Source organism: Eutrigla gurnardus (genome assembly GCF_963514095.1).
Source record: "Eutrigla gurnardus genome assembly, chromosome: 14".
Lineage (NCBI taxonomy): Eukaryota > Metazoa > Chordata > Actinopteri > Perciformes > Triglidae > Eutrigla > Eutrigla gurnardus.
This window is the reverse complement of record NC_139937.1, coordinates 22,271,049-22,293,694: the sequence shown is the minus strand read 5'-3', so window position 1 is coordinate 22,293,694 and position 22,646 is coordinate 22,271,049. Positions and strand designations below refer to the sequence as shown.

General features: G+C 43.2%; 3 protein-coding genes across 4 annotated transcripts; 1 reads left to right on the top strand and 2 right to left on the bottom strand.

The window, feature by feature from the left end:
• Window positions 1–179: 179 nt before the first annotated feature.
• Window positions 180–9,117, bottom strand: herpud2 (HERPUD family member 2). Its single transcript, XM_084027198.1, has 9 exons — window positions 8,996–9,117; window positions 6,281–6,637; window positions 5,000–5,077; window positions 4,257–4,361; window positions 2,917–3,074; window positions 2,367–2,492; window positions 1,824–2,159; window positions 1,592–1,703; window positions 180–999 (listed from the first exon to the last, which is right to left on the bottom strand). Exons 2-9 carry the CDS (start codon window positions 6,425–6,427, stop codon window positions 820–822), a joined length of 1,242 nt encoding a protein of 413 aa, XP_083883324.1. The 5' UTR covers window positions 6,428–6,637; window positions 8,996–9,117; the 3' UTR covers window positions 180–819.
• Window positions 9,118–9,707: 590 nt separating this feature from the next.
• pkdc (protein kinase-like domain containing) lies at window positions 9,708–12,299 on the bottom strand. 2 transcript variants are annotated; one of them, XM_084026574.1, is made up of 3 exons: window positions 12,221–12,299; window positions 11,119–11,500; window positions 9,708–10,426 (listed from the first exon to the last, which is right to left on the bottom strand). In XM_084026574.1, exons 2-3 carry the CDS (start codon window positions 11,490–11,492, stop codon window positions 9,826–9,828), a joined length of 975 nt encoding a protein of 324 aa, XP_083882700.1. In that variant the 5' UTR covers window positions 11,493–11,500; window positions 12,221–12,299; the 3' UTR covers window positions 9,708–9,825. The 2 variants fall into 2 exon arrangements, with proteins under 2 accessions (XP_083882700.1, XP_083882699.1); XM_084026573.1 differs by having other exon boundaries at window positions 12,107–12,243.
• Window positions 12,300–13,297: 998 nt separating this feature from the next.
• Window positions 13,298–19,385, top strand: ankmy2a (ankyrin repeat and MYND domain containing 2a). Its single transcript, XM_084026248.1, has 10 exons — window positions 13,298–13,494; window positions 14,270–14,334; window positions 14,988–15,126; window positions 15,237–15,335; window positions 15,729–15,889; window positions 16,341–16,555; window positions 17,343–17,478; window positions 17,652–17,780; window positions 17,975–18,104; window positions 18,402–19,385. Exons 1-10 carry the CDS (start codon window positions 13,428–13,430, stop codon window positions 18,521–18,523), a joined length of 1,263 nt encoding a protein of 420 aa, XP_083882374.1. The 5' UTR covers window positions 13,298–13,427; the 3' UTR covers window positions 18,524–19,385.
• The last annotated feature ends 3,261 nt before the right edge of the window (window positions 19,386–22,646 follow it).

Sequence of the window (22,646 nt, the reverse complement as noted above, 5' to 3'; positions counted from 1 at the left end):
AGAGTTATGATCATCAAAGCATGGAAACTTTGATGTTAAAACAATAAAAACAATGTATTTAGTCCCATAAAGGAGGCCCGACATCAAACTACTTTGACATCCGTGTGTGAACATCGCCACCTGCAGGACATCACCAGAACCACAGCTCAAACCTAACAGGAAGTAAAACAGCAGACGAGTCGAACTGCAGCATGATTTTTATTGAAAAAAAAAGCATATATTCAGGAATTAAAGATGCATATACTTACATGTGTAAATGTTCAAATACACAAAGTGGGAAAACAATGTGCTTCAGTAGCTGCAATGTCTCTCTGCACGTCGCGTGCACACGTGAGAATGTTCCATGTTTTGTTCAGGACGACGTCTCCCCGTCACTTCAGGGAGAGCCCTGATGTTATTTTCTCGTTTGGGTCACATCCCTCATTTAAAAAGTTTCAAAAGCACGACGTTGATCACCGTTTAAAATGGAAGACAGCTCCTCCGGGGGTCTCTCACCAACGTCACCAATGAATTCATGATCGATGACAGAAAAATCTTTTTTTTCTTTTGTTTTTACTCCATTAATGCAACATGAGATTAACTTTCTATGTGTTTATTTATTATCTCCTGCAGGACGCACAACGAACTGCTGTTAAACTTCAGTGAGTCTGGTTTGTGAGTGTTGGGGGTTCGTGGACCCACGGGGGTCCGGGGTAAAAAGGGGAAGTGTGTGAATGAATCGGGGGAATCTGACGATGTTTGGGGGGCATTTAGGGACGTAAAGATGAAGCGTTGACACTTCTGTCGAGCGGAGGAAGAGGGGGGTGTATGAGGGTCTGCCTAGTTGGCCGGTTGGGGCCGTCCCTCCGGGATGAGCGAGGTGAAGAAGGTGCTGATGAAGGACCACGCGGTGGGCAGGAAGCCTGGCCCAGGGGCGGCGGCCTGGGCCTGGTCCTCGGGGCCGCCGCCTCCTTCCTCAGCGCTGTCGTCGTCCTCCACCCCCTCATCCATCAGACGTTCCTGGTGAGAGACAGAAAAAGACATTCAGACACGCAATCCCATAATAACATTCATCAACGACCTTTATGTCTGGGTTGGATTATTTCTGCAGTTAATTTGATTTTAATCTGGTGGAAATATGGCCAACGTCCGAAAGAACAAATCATTTTTAATACTGAATCCAATTTTTTTCCTCAATTTGGTGCAGCTTATAGTCTCTGTTTTTTTGTTTAAAGATTACTTTTGTAATTAAAGTCCCACGGCTGGAATCAAACCACTCGGTTACCACGTCTCCATGGAGACGAACAGATCTCTGAACAACTAATTATATATAAACTGCCGTCGGGAGCAGCATGTCGGACAGACAGGTGAGATCTGTCAGGTGGTTCTTGTAGAACTAGAGGCAGAATAGAGAGGCTAAGTCCCGCCCCTTCCGATGTCTCCCATGGGACCTTATTTTGGAAAACGTTAGTTAACGGCGGAGACAAATACATTTTTTTAATCACCATGAATTCCTCATATGATGTTTGTCAAAAAGATAATGTTTCAAGTCCAGAAAGTCTGTGTGTCATCGTATCATTTAGTTAGTGAAACGCTCTTTTCTCCAACTCACCATCTCCTGTATGTCCTGGTGTCTCTCCGGCTCCTCCGGAGGAGGCGCGGCCCGTTCTCCTCCTCTGAGGTTCTGCTGCTCCGGCCGGAAGGGAAACCAACCGGCCTGATGCCTGATGGGGAAAAGAACACCAGTTTAAAGCTTGTATCCGACAAACACGTCTTGAAACTTTGCGTTTTCACCGACTGAACACTAATAGAAGCGAACGTATCTGCGAGTGTCGGTGACTCACAGGTAGACCAGCAGCATGGCGCCGATCACCATGACGAAGCGGCTGAAGGAGGAGTAGAAGTACACGATGCTGAGCAGGACGCCGGCGCGGGACACCGTGTACAGCCAGTCCAGCCAGTCGCGGTTCAGCTCGTCGTCGTTCAGCACGGCGCCGCCCTGCGCGTTCATCTGGATGTTGGGGTTGGCCGGCTGGTTCTCGGGGAGAGGGTTGGGGGCCGGGTTGGGCCCCAGCGGGGGCTGCACGGCCTCGTTGGGCTGGGCGGGCTGATGGGGCGAGGAGGAGGGGGAGGAAGGAGGAGGCTCGCTGGGTGGCTGGGAGGCGGCGACGGCGGCTTGACTGATGAGGAAGTGAAAAAGTGAGGAAGGAAACTTTACTTTAAGTCAAAGAAAAGAAGACAAAGCTGAATAATTTAACGTTTACAGGACTTTCCAAACCTCACAAGGAGCTGAAATGAATCATTTCATGTCCTCACTTTTAATTATCAATAATAATGGCAGCGATTAGAGCGATCAGACCATTTACAGACTCATTTCTTTCACTTACTATTGCATGTAGTAGTGGCGTGCGTACATCTGCTGCCACCACAGCATCTGCATGGGCATGTACATGGGGTGGGGGGGCATGTTGGCGGGGAGGTCTCCTTGGAGGGGGACCTGGGCTCCTTCTGGCCTGTGGAGGAACCGCAAGTTTCATATCAAAAGTATTAAAACAAAACAGTGTCATGACAAGAACGTCTTCTGTTTGCACTCTTGAAGATCAACATTAGAAATATTATTATTATTAGATTTATTATTTTAAGATTGTTTTAAATGTTTATTTTAATCTTCTGGGTGCTTGAACTGGTTTTCTTTTGAAGATCAGAGACCACAAACTTCTACAGTTCTGCTTCCAGTGGAACGAAACTCGATGCCACGAAGGAAAGACTCCAAAATGTGTTGAATGAGAAACCCAGTCTGAACATAATAAAATGAATACTATCATAAGCTTCTTAATAAGGATTTATCACAGGATTGAAAAGTTCGTATTTTTATAGGAACCATCTGTTTATAAATTATTTTATGTGGTTATCTAGGTCTTAGAGAGTGTTGCTCACCACTGGGGGACGCCGGCGGGAGTCTGAGGGTTGTACTGGGGGACGCCACCGCGGTACCTCAGCCCATCATAACTTCCTGGGACAGAAGAGGAAGAGGAGGAGGAGGAGGAAGAGGAGGCGGCTGGCTGACTGGCAGGGGAGCCGGCGCTGTCTGAACTCTGAGGGACGAGACGTGAACACCAATCAGAAGCTGACCTGAGCATTATTATATAACCAATACAAAGAAAGGAGAATATTTTATCGAATCTTTATTCCAAACTCAGATCGATATTTTAATCTATTGGGAGATGAGACTAGATGAAGTCTTAGATGTGGGATGTTAATATTATAATAATAATATTTTCCTGGTTTTAAAGCAGCATTACAGTAAAGTGATTCAGTGTGACCCGATGTTCTATTATTTGACTTTATATCCAGATTATTGATGATTATTTATCAAAAATCGTCAACCCAACAACATTGTCACAATATTATTATCGAGACATTAAATCAGAAATATCAATGTACTTGCTTTTCTCCCTACAGTCGAGTATAAAACACTATTACCTCGTGTGGTTTATGCAGTAAATATGACTATCAACACAAATACAATATGTTTATTCTAAATACTCATACCAGCATCAGATCCAGACTTTCTCTCACTCTCTCTCCGTTCTAGTTCACACCACAGACCAAACCTGGATCCTATTTATAGCGTTCCAGCTCTGATTTCTAACTGCTCTGACTGGTTAAAGGTGTTTTCACAGATCTGGGTGCAGGTAATTCATAACTGAGTGGAAGGTATTTGAATCACTTCGTTTGCATGTGCAGATAACCGAGTGGAGTTATTTGCAAAAGGTGTTTCATGGTGAGAGAGCAGCGCACCAGACTCCATTTAAAAAAAAAGAGCCTTTTATATGCCTGATTGGTTTTCATCAACCAGCTTTAAAGATGACGCATTTTCTTTTTAAGTGCTGTGAGGTGGATCTGATGTGAAGTAGTTCATGTGTTTATTTGAGAACAGGGTTTGGTGGGGTGGTTTAATGAGAGTTTAATTAATTCCTGTTTACATTATGAACTGTCATTTTAAGGAAACAGAATGTTTACAATAAACTAGTAACATCTCGTAGAGAAATGAGCCGTATTCATTTATAGACATAGTTGGTCTGCCGATTAAGACTGTGAGGTTTTCATTTACGAGTCCCGGCTCCGGTCGCTACAATGGTGGCGAATAAACACTTCAAATGGTGGATTGACTCTAGGATCCAGCTGTGTACATTAGCTGTAAAGTCAAACAGGTGGAGGTGAAGGAGCTTCGTTGAACAAACACACTGTTTGGATGCGTGTCGGTATCTACTCACGTTGGAGTCGGTGGCAGCGGCAGAGTTGGAAGAGCCCCGAGGGAGGGGCGAGGCCGGGGGGCTGTGAGAGCTACACACTAGATGCATCATGTGGTATTCATCCTGCTGCAGGTCGACAAGGTCGAGGGTCACGAGTCGAGGGAGAGGGAGGGAGGGAGGGAGGGAGGGGAGGGGAGGTGAAGGCAGCCACAGGGCAGAGAGATGAATCAAGAAACAGAGAGGAAGGATCAGTGTGGAAACGGCCAGAACTCTGAAACAATACTCAGCCTTTGTTGGTGGAAACGCATCACATCAGCTATTGTTGCCGAGGCAACAAGCTTTTCTAAATGCCTACATTCACACACAGTGATGGTAGAGGCGGCCATGCAAGGTGCAGCCTGCCCATCGGCATCTCATCTAACTCATTCATGCACATTAGGGTAATTTGGGGTTCAGTGTCTTGCCCAAAGAGCCGGGAATTGAACCACCGACCTTTTAGATTTGGAGCCACAGCTGCAAAAGCCAAATATTTGCTGGTCCAAGCTTCTTAAATATGTAAGTTTGAGGCTTTTCTTTTGTCTAGTTTGAACTTTAAACTCAATATTTTAAGAGTTTTTGGACAAAACAAGACCGAACTGTGAGTCTGTTTTTATTCTTGTTGACAAAACTATTAATAGGTAATGAAGATAATCCTTAGTTGTGGTGAGAGTAGAAGAAAAAATGAATATAAACATTTAAAAGTCCATGCATTCCCCAGCTCTTACCTGTCTCAGCACATCTTTGAGCTGGAGGTGGTCTTGGAGGAGCCTCCCCGAGTACACCAGCCGCTGGTCTTTGGACAGCTACAACACAAACAGCATCGCATGGAGGTGAGACAAAGACATGACCGGTGTGAGGCGGCGTACGCTCCCGACCACACCGTACAGGCGGGTGTCGGGTGTCTAAATGTTTTGTTTTACTCAATAAAGCAGGGAAGTGCGTCGAGGTCACCGGCTGCGTGGCTCTCAGCCACCCGACGGTTGTTTCTTTACAGTGTAAACAGATACGGCAAAACCTCAAACGTGTGTTCCCAGGGTCAGAATGAACCTTTAGAGAAAACATCAGATAACAAAAAAACTAATTTCCATGGCAACCTTGCGTGCTGATGGAGATCATGTGATGCGTCAAAACAGACTTTGCTGTGAGACTTTTCTCAGCTGTTGTTTTGAAAAAAGAAGGCGGAGCCCGACGAAAACAAACATCGGCCTTTTAAAGCAAACAAGCGTTTGTGCGGTCGGCTCCGAGGTTCCTGTTTGTGGGCCGGCGAGGCGGAGACCTCGTTGCTGTGTGGAGCTCCAACATGAGAGGTGAGTTATAAGGCATCCTTGGATTAGATTGCCGGGCTGCAGATTAGATTGTGAAGCTTACTAAAAGCTCAGCCGGCGTGTACATTCATATTCTCTGTGCCGTCCCGAGGCTGACGTTTCACAATATTTTATTAAGTGCACTTGCAAAAGATAGAAAAATGAAACTCAAAAGGTTATCACCTCACTCTCACTGACATTTTGATTTATTTACGTGCAAAACTTTCTTTTTATATCTCCTTTTGCAACATGATCTGCTTATTTTACACACAAACGTTCACATGCTGCTTGTTGCTATGGTTACACAGCTCTGCTCTTTGTACGTGTGGTCTGTTTTTATCGTGATCATATGAAGCAGAAAAACGTGAAAATGTGTTTTTGCAGTGCAAAGTGCTGAAAACGTCCGAGTTGTAGAACGGAGTTCCTCGAGTTCACATCCATGAAAATACAAAGTTTATTTAAAACTTTTGGAGGGTGGTTATGTGCAAGCAGGAAGCAGGTGTTCTGCTGTTCATATTGAACACTGGTGCACCCGTTAACAACCTCAACACAAGACGTTTTATCATATTCAGTCGTATGATTGTAGTTTTCCAAAGTACCAAACCTTCAGGCGAACTCGAGTGTTTAGATGTATTCATCCTGAGGTCAGATTTCCGAAGCAGAGCGAGAACGAAAGGCTACGAAGAGAGAGCTACGACTCACCGGCTTGCTGGGGTACACGTTGGAGATGTGGCTCTTCAGCCTCTCCACGGTCCAGTTGAGGAAGCAGTTAATGGTCTGGTCGTCATACTTCTGGTTGGGGGCCTTGATGACCAGGGTCACGGGACTATCAACTGCCCAGGAGTCCATGGCTCATAATACGAGCAGCGGTGGCTTTAACGTCACAGCTACCTCAAATCCTCTCCATTCTGGTCTCGCACCTAAAGTTGGCCCTGCTGTGGTGGTGGGGGGCTTTGGGTGTGTGGATCCCCCTCTACAATAGCTGCCTCATCTGGGAGGAGGGAGGGGGAAGCTGCTGGTTTCCAACTATGTTCTTCTGTGGAGATAGTTCTTGGATATCTGGTGGGGAAAAAAGAAGAAGAGTCTGAGTTTGAAATCTCTCAGTCAATCATACCTTTATCCTCACTATCCATGGAGGACTATAGTGAACCCTTTTAGAGGACTACATGGAGGACTATAGTGAACCCTTTAGAGGACTACATGGAGGACTACATGGGGGAGCTCATCAGCAAGATTAAAAAATACAAATTGACATCACTGCTGCTGGATCAATAATGTCATAGACTTCTATACAATCAGACTTCTTTTTTTATAACCAGAGGGGACTGTATTAGCTTTGACACCACACACCTAATAAACTGGGAACTGAGTGTTTACATATAAAGTGAAAGTAAACAGCCAGTAAAACCACCGTTCCAGTTATACAGGTTTAACTTTTTCAACACAGACAATATGTTAATCTGTCACTCAATACTCTCTGAATTTCAAAACCCATTAGTGGCTTTCAGCCTCGAGTTTGTGTCTTCTCACTGAACACATTAATCTTTAAAAATGGGTCAATAACATGTATTTGTGTATTTTTAAAACAAGAGTAAAGTAACATCCTTAAAACAGCATGGCGCTGTCGTTTAAACAAACCTCACTCATTACAGAATTACACTCATTATAAACTGAGGAACAAAACTTGGGTGTGACTCCAAAATAGTTCATATTTAATTAATGTAAATAGAAACAAATATCTGCAAATGTATGTAAATGTTTTGTTTTAAGTGTAAAAAAGAGAGCGTGAGCAAGATAAGATTATTTGCTGACAAATTAATTTAATTTTAAAATACACCTTTAGTTTAATTTATTTTAACTTTTTAAAACTTGAGGGAACTATTTTATGTATTTGTTCAGCTTCATAATAAAGCTGCTGATAGCTCCGTGCACTTTTTGTGTTGAGGTCATGTTGAAAGGTTCTGTGAATTAAAAAGTAAATAAAAAAGTTTTGTGTTAAGAGTTTGTGTTATTCTAAATGTGGACACTTATTGACTCTTTTTTTCCCGGTCTCCTAGATTAGTAATAATTATTATTAATTATCATAGAGTTGTTTTAACTACTATTTTTCCCCACTGCTTTTAGTACTGGTGATGTAATTGAGGTTCTGGACATGATGAGCTTACATAAGATGCATTTTGTTTTTTCTTGTTGCTGCAGACAAATATCAGTTTGAAATATTGGTCTCATTGATTAGTAATAATCAGTATCGGTCCTGGGAAAACTACATCTGTCGACCCCTGACCAAAAAAACACATCAGCCCAGCAGCTGCTGGTTTAGTGCCTTGCTCCAGAGGCGGACTGACACCTCTACAGAAAACAGTCCGGACTTGGAACCAGGAACCAGGAAACAGTCATGACTTGGAACCACGGTCCGGTTCCCCAGCCAAGTCCCCACAGACGCACTCCAGATACGATGTGGTCTTAACTTCTGTATTTTTAGGCAAAGCATTCAAGTATGAAAACAGAAGCTAACAGCCGCTGAGGCGACAAGTTTCACTCTCTGACACCTGCTGCGTTGCGTCATCTTTAGTTAGAGTCAACTGTCACACGTCACCGATAGAGACGCTAAAACCAGTGTTACCAGTATAAAACACCCTGGGTCGAGCTACAACCAGTGTTACCAGTATAAAACACCCTGGGTCGAGCTACAACCAGTGTTACCAGTAAAATACATAACCAGAGTCGAGCTAAAACCAGTGTTACCAGTATAAAACACCCTGGGTCGAGCTACAACCAGTGTTACCAGTATAAAACACCCTGGGTCGAGCTACAACCAGTGTTACCAGTAAAATACATAACCAGAGTCGAGCTAAAACCAGTGTTACCAGTCAAATTCATACCCAGAGTCGAGTTAAAACCAGTGTTACCAGTAAAATACATACCCAGAGTTGAGCTAAAACCAGTGTTACCCGTAGTAGACACCTAGAGTCGAGCTAAAACCATTATTACCAGTATAATACACACCCAGAGTCGAGCTAAAACCGCTATTACCATTAAAAACACCCAGAGTCGAGCTAAAACTAGTGTTAGTAGTAAAATACACCTAGATTCGAGCTAAAAACCAGTGTTACCATTAAAAAAAACTCCCAGAGTCAAGCTAGAACCATTGTAACCAGTAAAACCCACTCCGAGTTGAGCTAAAACCAGTAAAAGTCTGGCGTTCACGCAGCTTCGGGGGATTCGTGTTTTGACCCTCCGTGAAACCAGGGTAACGGTGCTAGCTTGTCGGCTAACGTTAGCTTCGCCAAGTCCGCCGGAACGACTCGGTCGGACTCGTTAACTCGCCGAGTGTCCGGCCCGCGGTGACAGCGGCGGGGACGAACCGACCCGGGGCCGGGGCGTCGCCGTCAGAACAGATCGGGGGGTTTTCCGTACCTGAATCGCTCCGGTGCGGCCGTCGTCTCTACGACCCCCAGCTCCTTCGGTCGGCTGCTGCCTTGTTGTTGTAAATGTCGGGTGTGTGTGTGTGTGTGTGTGTGTGAGAGAGATAGAGACCGGAACCACGTCATCATTCTCCTCACAACAGCTGATCACGGAAAAAAGATCCGGGAAGAAGCCAGAAAAAAGTATGCAGGTCCCTCCTTTGTTAGGTTTAGAAATTACTCATTATTTATCTCATCATTTAAAAACTGGTGGGTAATGTGGGTAAATATATCCTGTCTTATTATTATTTTTATTATGACCCTTATTTTGAAGTTCTTCTTGTGATGAATAATTTATATCAAAGCAGGGAAGTAACGAAGTACAAATACTTCGTTACGGTACTTAAGCAGAATTTTCATGTATCTGTTCTTTATTTATTTATTATTATTATGTATTTATTTTCCTGACAACTTTTTACATTTTAAGGGAAATTATTTTGTTAAAGTCATTAATATGAGGAGAGATTCAGTAAGCCTTGTAAAGAATACTTGGAGTAGAAATACTCCAAAGGTACATTTTTTACTTTCTAATTTGAGTACATTTATATATACATATATATATATAATGAATATAAAATGCATCTTGAACACACACACACACACACACACATATGTTCAAAGAGCTGCAGCACAGGAACAAATAACCAGAGAGCATTTTTCTTCTTCTTCTTTTAATAAGCCACATATTTGGTCGGCATGCTTCACTGTACACAGGTGCTTGTGGCTGATTTAATGTTTCCTACACACAGATCTTCCGGTTCAGTTTAAAATGTTTTTTTTTTATTATTCTGGTGACAGTTTCAGTTTGCGGAGAACCTCCTTGGTCAGCTGTTTGCTGTAGCGGTTGATCTTCCAGTGTCCAGGCATCCATCCCAGCAGGAAGCGATGAAAATCCGTCCACGCAAACACAAACATCTCCCTCCACTCCTTCTCCAGCGCAGCAAAGTCCACATCTTTTTCCACCGATTGCTTTAACTCTGTGAAATAGAAGTCCAGTAGACCCGGTACCCTCTTTTCACACTCCCTCTCCTCCATGCAGCTTCCCAAAAAATACACAACATCTTTCATCCCACAGCCGCCGCCGACATACTGGAAGTCTACGGCCGCCACGTCCCGTCCGCTCGGCGCGAAACAGAAGTTGGCTAACTTGGCGTCTCCGTGAACGACGGTCTTGAAGCGACATCCGTTGAGCATCTGGTCAATGTGGCCGGCTGCTGCTTTGAGCTCGGCGTCGTCCATGGCCTCCAGCTCGTCTGGACGGGTCTCCAGGTGCCAGTAGGTCCCAACGGGCCACAGACCCTCTGGATCCACGCCCAGGAAGAGAGCGTGGAAGTGGGCCAGCCAGCCGAGACAAGCCTTTATTTCTCCGTCCTTCACGCTGGTCCTGCAAAGACAAACACTCAACCTTATTTATCCAGCATGAAATTCATTTACACCTCATTTACACTTTATACAAGAAGTGGACGTCCACAGTGCAACCAGTGAAGGACGTGACCATATTTGGAGTGTGGGAGGAGCGACGGGGGGATCTGATGAACACAGGTGTCAAAGTTAATGTTAAAGTCATCTTAGTAGCTAACTAGCATTAGTAGTGTGGTAGTGACCTGTCAATCAGCAGGAAGCCCCGCCCCCTAAAGCTTCCCTCTGCTTTCTGGTCTGTTGGACTCTAATTGGACGATGGATGAAAATCCGGAGCGTGTTCTCGTCCTGCTCTATGTGGAAATATGTCCTGAGATAACTGTTGTTGTGATATGTCACTAAAAAATTAATTTGTATTGAATTATCAGGCAAATTATCAATGATTCAGTGGTAGCATGCAGCGACGCAGTGGTTAAGAATATTACAGCATTAAGAATATTACGTATATTAAATTAACAGAAAATATAATTTAAACAACACAAGTGAATGAACAAAATTCTGAAATATTTATGAAAAACATTTGAGAATATTTTTCTTATAGGGTTGGAGATGCACTGGGAGAAATTTGACTCCTTGACAAAAAAAAAGTAAGCTCCTACGAAATGTTGCATCATTATTATTGGATATTAGAATTTGTCCACACATTTGATTTCACACCTTCTCTGATCGTAACCCTCCGCATCCAGATCCTCCAGCACGATCAGCATCTCGTCTCCATAGGAACAAGCGGCCAGGCAGGCGGGAGTGCGACAGCTCTGATTGGTGGAGTAGTTCTGGTACCAGTGCGTCTCCACCTGGTAGGATCTCACTTTACGCGCGTGGGAGCGGTCCGTGTTCCAGCCGCCGGGGTGCTCGGCGTCCTCCGGGAACTTGACGTGTTTGACGACGGCGGTCTTCCGCCGGTCGCCGCCCTGCAGGTGCAGCCGGACGATCTCCCCGTAGCCGCTCCACAGGGTCTGGATCTTGGCACCGACGCGCAGGGAGGACGCGCCGCACGCCTGCAGGACCAGGTCCTGGTGCTCCGGTTTCATTTCCAGACCTGAAGGGCGCACATGTGTTTAACGCATAGCAGCCTGTGGTGGAATGTAACTAAGTACACATTTACTCAAGTGTGGTGGAAATCGGTTTATGATTACCTGATGAGAAATAAGAATGCAACTCCTAACAGAGCTTTTAGTAATTTTAGAATGACATAAGTGCAAAATACAGGTAACCTCATGACACTTAATAGTAAGTCATTCAACCTTCTAATTAACCTATAATAAACCACTAAATGAAACATTCCCATCACATCAAGTACTAATTCAAGTTTACTTGTGTTTACTGATGAAGTGTTTTCTTTATGTGTTGAGAAAATTCTCCTACTTCTGAAGCTGAATAAACTCTTTAAAAAGCCTTTTGGATTTAATATTAACCCAGAAACATCAGATATAATAATAGGCTACTGTCAGGGAACATTTTACTACACAATCAATACATTTACTCACTTTTTGCTGAAAACACTGAGTTTACTTTTCATTCAGTAACACAGTGTGGTATTAGTACTTTAACCATAGTGAAAGATCTGGAAGCAACCATATCAGTTCTCTCTCTGCACGCACATCTGTCATACAGAGCTGGTTATTGTTGTTATTGTGTCACTTACCTTTCTCACAAATATCAACGTTTTGGGATCCAGATTTATGTTTCCTTCTCACACATTCAGCGGAAGCTCTAACAATATAAATTATATGTAAATATAAAGAATTAACCAACCAACCTGGGTCTCGAATATGCAGAAACCGAACGCTTTTATTTCCCTCTCAGCTTCATTTCACATAACAGGAAGTATTCTGGAGGCTTCTCTGTCGTGTTTACAGCGGCACACATGAAATGAAGTCAAATGCACAGGATACTGCCACCTGCTGGACTGGAGTGTGATTCGGACAGATGGGATGCCAAGCAGGGCTTGGACACATGGTTGGACACAGTGTGGTTAAAGGTGATGATATTGTCGTGTAATCTGTCCTGTCTGGTTGCATCAAAAATGTCAAGTCATATTTTTTAAATTCCAAGAATATTATATTTAATGTCCATTGCGAACAAATTTAGATCTTCTCATAAATCATAATTCAATTTAACTTAATGTATATATACTGTATATATATTTATAAAACATTTCCAAACGCATGCAACATCCTCGTCATCCATCCCGGGTCGCTCCAGGGAATAAAAAGGGAGGAATCCTCAGGAAGACACTGATGAGGGATGTATTTATAATAGAATTACAATAGATAGCATGTGTGCAGAATAAACAACAAAATATTGATCACATGGTCTATATATGACGGAAATTATGCACGTAATCAGAGCAGTATTAGTAACAGAATTAGCAGAAATAATAGTAGAAAATGATTACTACTAATAATAATAAGTGTTGCTTTCTCGTTCATTGTTTATTAAGGTATTATAAGGTCTTTCTTATTTTTATAATGACACTCAGAGGAATACAGATTATTGATTTGGATATAAATATGGATGGAGACTACACTATGAGGATGACGTCTCACCTGAAGCACCAACATTTCTGAATGAACTTTCTAGACATCTGTGGAACTGATTATTACAGCAGAAATATAGGGGGGGGGGGGGGTGATATCTGTTGTGATTGTCCACATTTGAGTGTCTTGGCTATAAGTAGGTATAATGACACCCTGAATATATATCTCAACATATTTTTATTTAATTATTTAGAACAATCTGTTTTTTCTCTCTCCAACATTGCACATACATTTTTCATCGTAACCCAGAAACACCCCCGCTGACGCGTACGCAGTGGTACGTTCCAGATGACAGCTCAACCCGAGCTCGCTCCATGCCCGAGCTTCGGCAGTCTGCTAGCACCGCGGAAAGTCCGCCTTTAGACCACAAACTTGGCCTCTCGTTCGTGCCGTCACGGCCCCGGTTGTACAGCAGCAGTCGCCGACATGTCTGTTCCTAAGAAGGGAGACTTGTCTCCGAGCGAGAAGGAGTTGTTTGAGGTTATCACTGCAGGTAAGCCCCTCCGGCTAATGCTAATCCCTCTGGAACACACACATACAGGGGCTAGCTCTTGTTAGCTTCCGTGATTTTTTATATATTTACGAAATGCTGTCACCCTGACGCTTTTGCTGCTTAGTGACCGTCTTGTCAACCCGTAGCGTGTCACCTGAGTGCGAGTCTTTATACTCGGCTAGGTGGAAGCTAACTTTAGATGGCGGTTAGCTTTCAGTGTGTAGCTTACCTCTGTTAGCTTGCTGCTAACCAGTGTGAACTTTCCCTGTAGGTTCATTTTAACGCCGGATGAGAGTGTGTGTTATGTAACAATTGCATTATAATACACACATTCATGACTGAATATTTAATTTAAAACAAATTAAAACAAAAATAGTGTTTCACTCTCCAGAGCTGCATAAACTCTGCTGGTGAAGCTTGTTGTTTATTGTTTATAGGATTATTTGACTATATCTATTGTGTATATGTATATGTGTGTGTGTGTGTGTGTGTGTGTGTGTGTACCTGTGATTAATGTCTAAATGTTTAATTGCTGCTGTAACACTGCAATTTCCCCTCTATCTATCTATCTATCTATCTATCTATCTATCTATCTATCTATCTATCTATCTATCTATCTATCTATGTTTATGCTCTGATAACACTGCAATTTCCCATCTATCTATCTATCTATCTATCTATCTATCTATCTATCTATCTATCTATCTATCATATCTATCGATCTATCGTTCTATCTATGTATATACTGTAATAACACTGAATTTGATCCATTTAGGAAACGTCCAAGAGGCCTCGAGGCTGCTGGGCTGCAGGGATGTTCGAGTCAACTGCTTGGATGAGGTATTAAAACATTAATGGCTCTTTAAAAGCAGGTTGACACATTTGTTGATGACCTGAATTTCTCCCAAAATCACAATGTGTCAACTTGATGGTACTCATTTGTGTGGCTTATGCTCGTCCTTTGTTCGGGGACATGTGTGTAGGATGTCGGCCTGCTCAAGGGCTTTGGAGGAGCTCCTTCACGCTCTTCCTTCCCTTTCGCCGCTCTCTGTTGTGTTCGCCTGTCAGAATCAGCTGTTTGAAACATGTTCTGTTCAGTGAAAGCAGCTGAATGAGTCGTGTTGAAGTAGCTTCGTTTTGTGTTTCTCCCTCTCGCTCGAGGGGACAAAAAAATGTCCAAAAATCATGGGAAATAGTCAAAGGAAGAAGTCATCACTTTACATTTTGTTAATTAACAAATGTTTTCCTTCTACACAGACACACAAATTATTTTATTTTTTTACCAAACAAAAAACTTTTAAATAAGATGAGCATAAATCAAACGTCTCCCTACATAAATAAAGGATAAAAACTATTTTTTAAATTATTTTGTATCCTGTATTAATCAGGCTCTATTTTCTCTTCTCTCCCATGATAATATCACATTTATCACTGTTTAAACTATTTTCATCATAAACTGTGCAGTATCTGAGTGTTCTTGCTGTCGTCCACAGTACGGGATGACCCCTCTCATGCACGCCGCCTACAAAGGAAAGGCCGACATGTGCAAGTTGCTGCTGCAGCACGGAGCCGACGTGAACTGCAATGAGCACGAGCACGGCTACACGGCGCTGATGTTTGCCGGCCTCTCAGGTTGGACTTGATAAGATTTTTTTTTTTTTTTTTTTTTTTTTTTAAATCCTCATCTTTAAAATAAACTCACCTCGTAATGTGTTGTGACTCCTCTTCCTCTTCGGCTGCAGGTAAGACTGACATCACGTGGATGATGTTGGACGCCGGGGCGGAAACGGACGTGGTCAACTCTGTCGGAAGGACCGCCGCGCAGATGGCCGCCTTTGTCGGTACGTCTGTTGTTAAAGCGGAGCTGAGATGAAAAATGCCTTTTTAACCCTTTTTAGATCATAACTTGTTCACGTGTTTAGCAAAATATGCCCCAACAATCAATTTCTTTGTATTTTTATATGAAAATCCTTTTATCTTGCTGGAAAACAAAATATGATGCTTGCGTGCATCAGCTGGAACAAACCAGTTATTCATGACATCCATCCATCATCTGATTGGGAGATGGTGTTGAGGATCAGGCTCCAACTGGTCTGATGTGGTTCTTTGACTCTAACTGTTATTCCTGTTAAACGCCTTGTAAGCTGCTCTGACTAAACATGAACATGTGACAAACCACGAAATCACGTTGTGGGGTGAAAAAAAAGAACCGTTTCTTCTGTTCCCCTCCTCAGGGCAGCACGACTGCGTCACGGTGATCAACAACTTCTTCTCCCGTGCCAGACTGGATTACTACAGCAAGCCTCAGGGTCTGGAGAAGGAGCCCAAGCTGCCGCCTAAACTGGCCGGACCCCTCCACAAGGTCATCATGAGCACCAACCTGAACCCCGTCAAGGTAGGACGCCGCTCGGATCTCTACCGTCCTGCAGCTCCCTCATCTAACCATCCTCTAATTTTCCAGCAGTTATTTTGTCTGATTATATTCCTTCGTGTAGCGAGGCAGGAAGTAATGGCTGAACAGCTGCTGCAGTGGGTTTCCATTTAAAACCAGCCTGCTGCTCTTGAGCCTCGAACACAAGAGCACAAAACCCGTAAAGATGTCTCATGGTGTATCTTCTAACTACCCGACTATTTGTATTTTAATGTTTTTTTATGAAATTCAAGGTAAAAAAAAAATGCCTTTTTCACTTTGGAAATCTGTAACGAAGTAGAATCGATGATCAGAAACCGAATTAAATGAAAATAAAAATGTTTATGACAAGATAACACTATAATACTCATTTTGAAAAAGCTCTTTTTTTGTGTGAGAAACGTCATGTTTGATAGCTGTTGGTCGTGGTTTGCAGATGGTGATGCTGGTGAAGGAGAATCCCCTGGTGGCCGAGGTGGAGGCTCTGGAGAAATGCCGCCGGGTGATGGAGCTCATCTGTGAGAAGTGCATCAAGCAGCAGGACATGAACGAGGTGCTGGCCATGAAGATGCACTACATCAGCTGCGTGCTGGGAAAGTGTGCTTCCTTCCTCAAGGACCGCGAGGACAAGCTGGACGGCCTCATCAAGAGGTGAGCTGCAGGCCGGTGTGCTACGGTTCAATAAATAATATTATCTGTTTACAGAAATAGTTTTAAAAGTTTTACTGAGATATTTTTTCTCCACATCTCGGTCAGTCACTGATGTTTTTGTTGGATTGACAACATCAATCAACATCATGTTTTTTTTTTATCTTCAGTTCCAAAAATATCTTTCCTTTAACCAAATAATTAAAGTTGAAACTTGAAAGTTGAAATTAAACTTGATGCAAATGTATGAGCTGCAGCTGGGCTCGTTCAAGTTGGTAGTTTCAGTAAATTTGTCTGTTAAAATTACACAAACGTTGACGGCCCGTGTCTGAGGCTGCAGAATATTGCATCATCATCTATCTTAAATAAATATCATGAATGGAAAAATGTTTTATGTGTAAAAAAAAATAAGGAGAGAGATGTTTATTTTCACTTTTCTGTGCCAGATCCCTTTTTGCAGCATTTAAATGCAGCTTTTAAAGGATCTTCTTTTGGTTTGTGTTGAGTCGACATGGGACGATACGATAATGTATTATAATCATTATAATCATAAAAATTGTATTATTACTATTTTTTTTTTACTTATTTACTTATATGTATTTTTGATTCTGTTCAATTAATATTATTATTAGTTTGTATCCATTTAAATGTCTGGATTTGTTATTTGTTAAATGTGAAAAATAATAATAAAAGTAAAAAGGCATAAAAACATCCTTGACGTTTGTGAAGAACCAGACATTGTGATGAGTCCCAGATGAACATCTTTGCGTTTCCCTTCTGTCCCCTGAAGTCTGCTGAAGGGTCGGGACGGCGACGGCTTCCCCGTCTACCAGGAGAAGTTCCTCCGTGAATGCATCCGCAAGTTCCCGTACTGCGACGCCACTCTGCTGCAGCAGCTGGTGCGGAGCATCGCCCCCGTGGAGATCGTGAGTCTGGAAGCTGTTCACGGATAATTAAACACCAACGTGTCTGAAGCTAGATCTGGAATATTAAGGATCTGTTTATTTTACATTGGATTTGAATGAGGCTCATTTAGATGTAAAATAGTCTGTGTTGGTGTTTTTCATGTTTATTTTTTTTCCTCTTTCCGTGGCGGCAGGGAAACGACCCCACGGCTCTGTCGGTTCTGACCCAGGCCATCACGGGTCAGGTCGGCTTCATGGATGCAGAGTTTTGTACCTCGTGTGGAGAGAAAGGAGCCGAGAAGAGGTGCTCCATCTGCAAAATGGTGAGTCAGGTTTTATAAAACAGTGGAGAGCTTCCAGAACAATAAACATAATATTTGAACATTTTCAAAGCATTCAAGTTCATGGTTTATTCATGTTTTCTGTTATTTGTAAATACGTTTGAAGCACACAGGCGTCAACGGTCCCAGTTTTTATCTTTCAATGTTCCAACTTTAATGTTTCCCTTTGGCACCAGGTGATCTACTGTGGCCAGGCCTGCCAAAAGATGCACTGGTTCACCCACAAGAAAGTCTGCAAGACACTCAAAGTGCAGAGAGACCAGCAGGAGGCGGAGTCAGCCGAGCTGAGGATGCAGCAGAGCAACGGTACTTTATCTGGGAGGAAACCAGACGCAAGCCTTTTAGGGGCCCTAAGCAATTTGATTTAAGGGCCCCCCCCTCCCACAACCGGAGAGTCACCTGTGCTTGATGATTATTTACACAAATGTCACACAATAATGTTACATAATAAATTGTATTAATTATTGGACATATCACCTGAAGGCCCCTATTCAGACACAACCCATTTTGTATGATAAAGGGGCCATATTAAATCAGATTATATTTATTTTGCGTACATTGCGTACTGATTACATTTAGACCTGACTGTGTTGTTTGTTTCAGAGGAGAGCGTGGCGGTGCAGGAGGCCTCGGAGGCCCTGCAGGATCTCTCCGTGGAGTCCGGCAGCGAGGTCGCCCCCTCAGAAACCCCAAACCCTTCTTCCATCCCGGCGGCCGACAACTGAGGAAACGTCTTCACGGGCCGGCAACCAGAAAAAAAACCATCCACACACCCTCAGACGGACGGAAACAGAGCGAACTGGCAGCGAGACTGAAAGCCAGACGAGGACTGGTCACGCAGGAGATGAGAAATCATATTTATTATCGAGCCCCGAGGCCGCCTCACAGGCAGCGAGACGCTCACGCATACGAGGAAGGCTTCGTGCCACAGCAGGTCATCGGTTTTTTGTTTTGGTCCTTTTTTATTTGTTGATTTTAAGGCTGTGATGTGTGTGAGACGTTGTGTAGGCAGATGTTTGTGGTAGAACATGTGACGAGCTAATGGTTCACATCCAGGATGGGATGTAATTCTGCCTTAAGAAACCATAGCAACCAGTGTGGGGGGGAGACGCGGCGGCGTAGCCAATCAGTGCTGTTGTTCACAAAACGTTTGTTTCTTTGTTGCCGATAACTTCATCGCAGGTTTGGGAGAAGAGGGCGAGGCTGCACAATGACGACCAAAAATGTATATTTTTAGATATATGAACAACCTAAACATTAATTTATTTTTTGTGTGTATCGTGAAAGATGACGTTAATGCTCAGGATTTTTTCCAAAACGGTAACAAAAATATGAATGTTTGTTTTTTTTTGTTTCTCTCCATCCGAAATGCGACATCTTCATTTTGTCGACCGAGCAACAGCACAAGAACGCCGCGAGGACGTTCAGTCGTACGGGTTTGATATGATTCCAGTGGTTGTGCAGCCTGAGTGGACGGAGACGGATCCAACGAGGCTTTTGGTTTGTTCTGAACTCTTGATTGTCTCCATCATTTCAAACGGCTTGAGCTGAATCACATTAAATAAAGACCAACTTCATCAAAGGGCACATTGATGGTATTGATTTGTGGAGTAGACAATCTCTCTCATTCATCCTCCAGGAAGGGAAATCTTGATTAGTTGAGCTTTCTGTGAGATTATGTAGCAGTGGGAATCTCAGAAGTTCCACTGAACCACAGATTAATTTGTTTTTAAATGCTTGAAATCACAAAAAAACAATTCTTCTCTTATATTTCCAAAGAAATAAATCGGTTAATTTGACTTCCATGCACAGATTGTGATATATTCACGTGTTTTTCCTGTTAGATTTGATGCATGTTCGTGATTTTAAATGTCTGCATCATTCACCTGCATGGAAGGCAAATATCCAGCAGGGGGCAGTGTTTCACCATTCACAGACATTTGCACGTTTGCAGGTTAATTTATTCACATGAACCTAAAGAATTCCTCTTTTAAAGTCAAACAGCTGATTTCCCTGGTACAAACGTTCAACCATGCATGAAATAAATATAAAGTACAATATTTGCATTTGAAATTTAGTCCAATATGACTATAGAGCAGCAAGAAGATGGAAATACTCAAGCAAAGTACCTTTAATTTTAGAGTAAATGTACCTTGTTATTGGTACATATGCAACGTGTTATTAACTTGAACATTATTGGGAGTATATTGGTGTGTAACAATATACGATGATGCGATATTAAGAGTTAAATCACGTTGGCTGAGAACAGAAGGAGACGAACCCTCCGTTCATTGTTTTCGGAGTCGCCGCCGTGACCTTTCCGTCTTTGTTCCAGGTGTTGTTCATTCCTCTCTGCATGAGGGTGCTTCCTCATCATGCTAACACTCCCGCCATGCCGCTTGTCAATACGCCATTAACCCCGGCCACCTTTCATTTCCCATGAGGGTTAGGGGCTGCCGGATTCCTGCTGCCGCCGAGGGCACAACACAGCGAGAGAGAGAGAGGGCCGATATCATATTCAGTGTGTTCTGCATTCATCCGGGCCGGGCCATTCAGAGCCTCAGAGGGGCGTCGTGTTGCTCTTTATTTCCTCTCGGAAGTGGACTGAATGAGGCTCCTGTTTGAGGACAAACAAAAGAGAAGAAACAATAACAGAGCCGTGAACTTTAACGACACTCTGGATTCACCTGCAGGCGAGTTCAAAACCAGAGAGACGCCAGTGGAGACTTACCTCCCCGCCGGTGGAAAGCCTGTACTGTTATATTAGACTATTATATAGACTATACTAGAAAATGTGACTTAATTGACTTGTGTAAGAGTCTTTTAAATTGACAAACATTACGTGTAATTCATTACAATACAAACCAAACCGAAAGCTTACATAATAAGGTGCCATGGTGGTCCACAGGAAGGGGCAGGACTTAACCTCTATGGGGTATCTTTCAGTTCCAACGGCACCAGGTGATGGACATGGAAGTTGTAATTCCACTGATTGTTGCTTGAAAACCTGGCGCTTTTCCTGGGTAGCTTTCTCAGCACTGTTGTCATTGCTGTAAGCACTGTTAGCTGCAAGCCTCTGGCTCAACTGTCTCCATACTGAGAGCTGTGTGGAGGCAATCCCCCAAATATGCTCTGAATTTGGAATTCAGCATTTTAAATTCTACCAAAGGCTACCAAACCCAAAGTCTTTGTCCCGCTGGACCATCTGTTCCAGCAATAACCATTTCATAAAACTAAAAGTGAAAAACCTGAACTTTACACAAGATGGCTGAACCTTATTTTTTGGAAGCTGTCTGCAGGAATTTGCAGAGAGCGTTAACGAGCCAGACCTCCGGCGTTGGACGACGAGGTCTGGATCACAGTCGGCGTCCCGGTTCACCACAAAGGTGTTGGGTGGGTTCAGAGATTCCTAAAGTTCTTTCACACCAAACTGTGAAAAACACTTCTTTGTTGCAGGAAAACAGGAATCCACCAAAAAAATATCCCAAAAGTCGACACATTTATGTAAAATGTTTATGTTGATCGTGAGTCCACATCATTTATTTCCTCCCTTCATCCCTTCATGTTTTCTATATTTCTTTCCAACAATTATTTTTCCTTTCTTTTAAAACACTTCAGTAGATAATGTGTGTACTTTTAACAGCTTTATTTTAACACTGTGGTATTGATCAATCTGATAACCTTTGACTCTGACGAAGATAGACTTGTCCTCCTACAAAACAAAAAGTGCTCATGGGATCATAAAACCAAGTGATCCGCGTCTAAGCTTTCATTCACATGAGCAACAATTAGTGTCTCTGCAACGACGCCTGCTTTCAGGTCGGGTAAGACGAGCCTGGAATGGATGTTCCCCACAAAAGTAATTACACCTGTCCTTGTTCTGTTTGGCGGAGAGAGAAAAGACTCCAGTTAGTCTGAGCACTCGGATCATTAGACGGCACTGACGGGGATCGAGAGGCCGGCAGAGAGAGACGGGATCGGCTTTCAGTCTCGAGCTAAAACGAGAGGGAGGCAGGTCGCAGCGTGGAGAAGATCAGACGTGAGAAACCAAGCAGAAGACGTCTTAAACAGTCAGTGTGATCCGTTCTAGAAAGTGAAGCCAATGCTGAAGTGTCTTAAACTGTCATTCTCTCTGCTGGCCACCAGGGGGCGACTCCTCTCTGGTTGTATAGAAGTCTGTGAGAAAATGGTCCTACTTCTCTCTGCTGGCCACCAGGGGGCGACTCCTCTCTGGTTGTATAGAAGTCTATGAGAAAATGGTCCTACTTCTCTCTTGATGTATTATCTCAGTAAACATTGTAAACATGAGTTTATGGTCTCAATCTCTAGTTTCAAGTCTTCTTCAATCCAGCATGATGTTCATTTAGTACATTATGGTCCATTTAGAGTCCACCAGACCAGAAAGCAGGGGATGCTTTAGGGGGCGGGGCTTACCTGATGCCACGCTACCAATGCTAGTTAGCTACTAAGATGACTTTAACACTTAGCTGTAAAGTTTAGCTGTAAAAATTATGAAGCTAACTTTGTTAGCAGCTTCACACCAGAATCCACATGGATCCAGTCAGGTTCAGGGGGTCGGGGGTGCCCGCTTGTGTTCATCAGATCCACCCGTAGCTCCTCCCACAGTCCAAATATGGTGACCTGCAAATTCTACTTACAGTTACAAAGTATTAGTACAAGTATTTATACATCATTACTTCCCACCTCCTTCACTCAGGCACGTAAACCCATCATCATCATCATCATCATCATCATCATCATCATCATCATCGTCTTCATGGATACAGGCGTCCTCCCTCCTCAGCATCCAGGATCACACTCTCAACCCGCCACAATAAAAACAGTAGG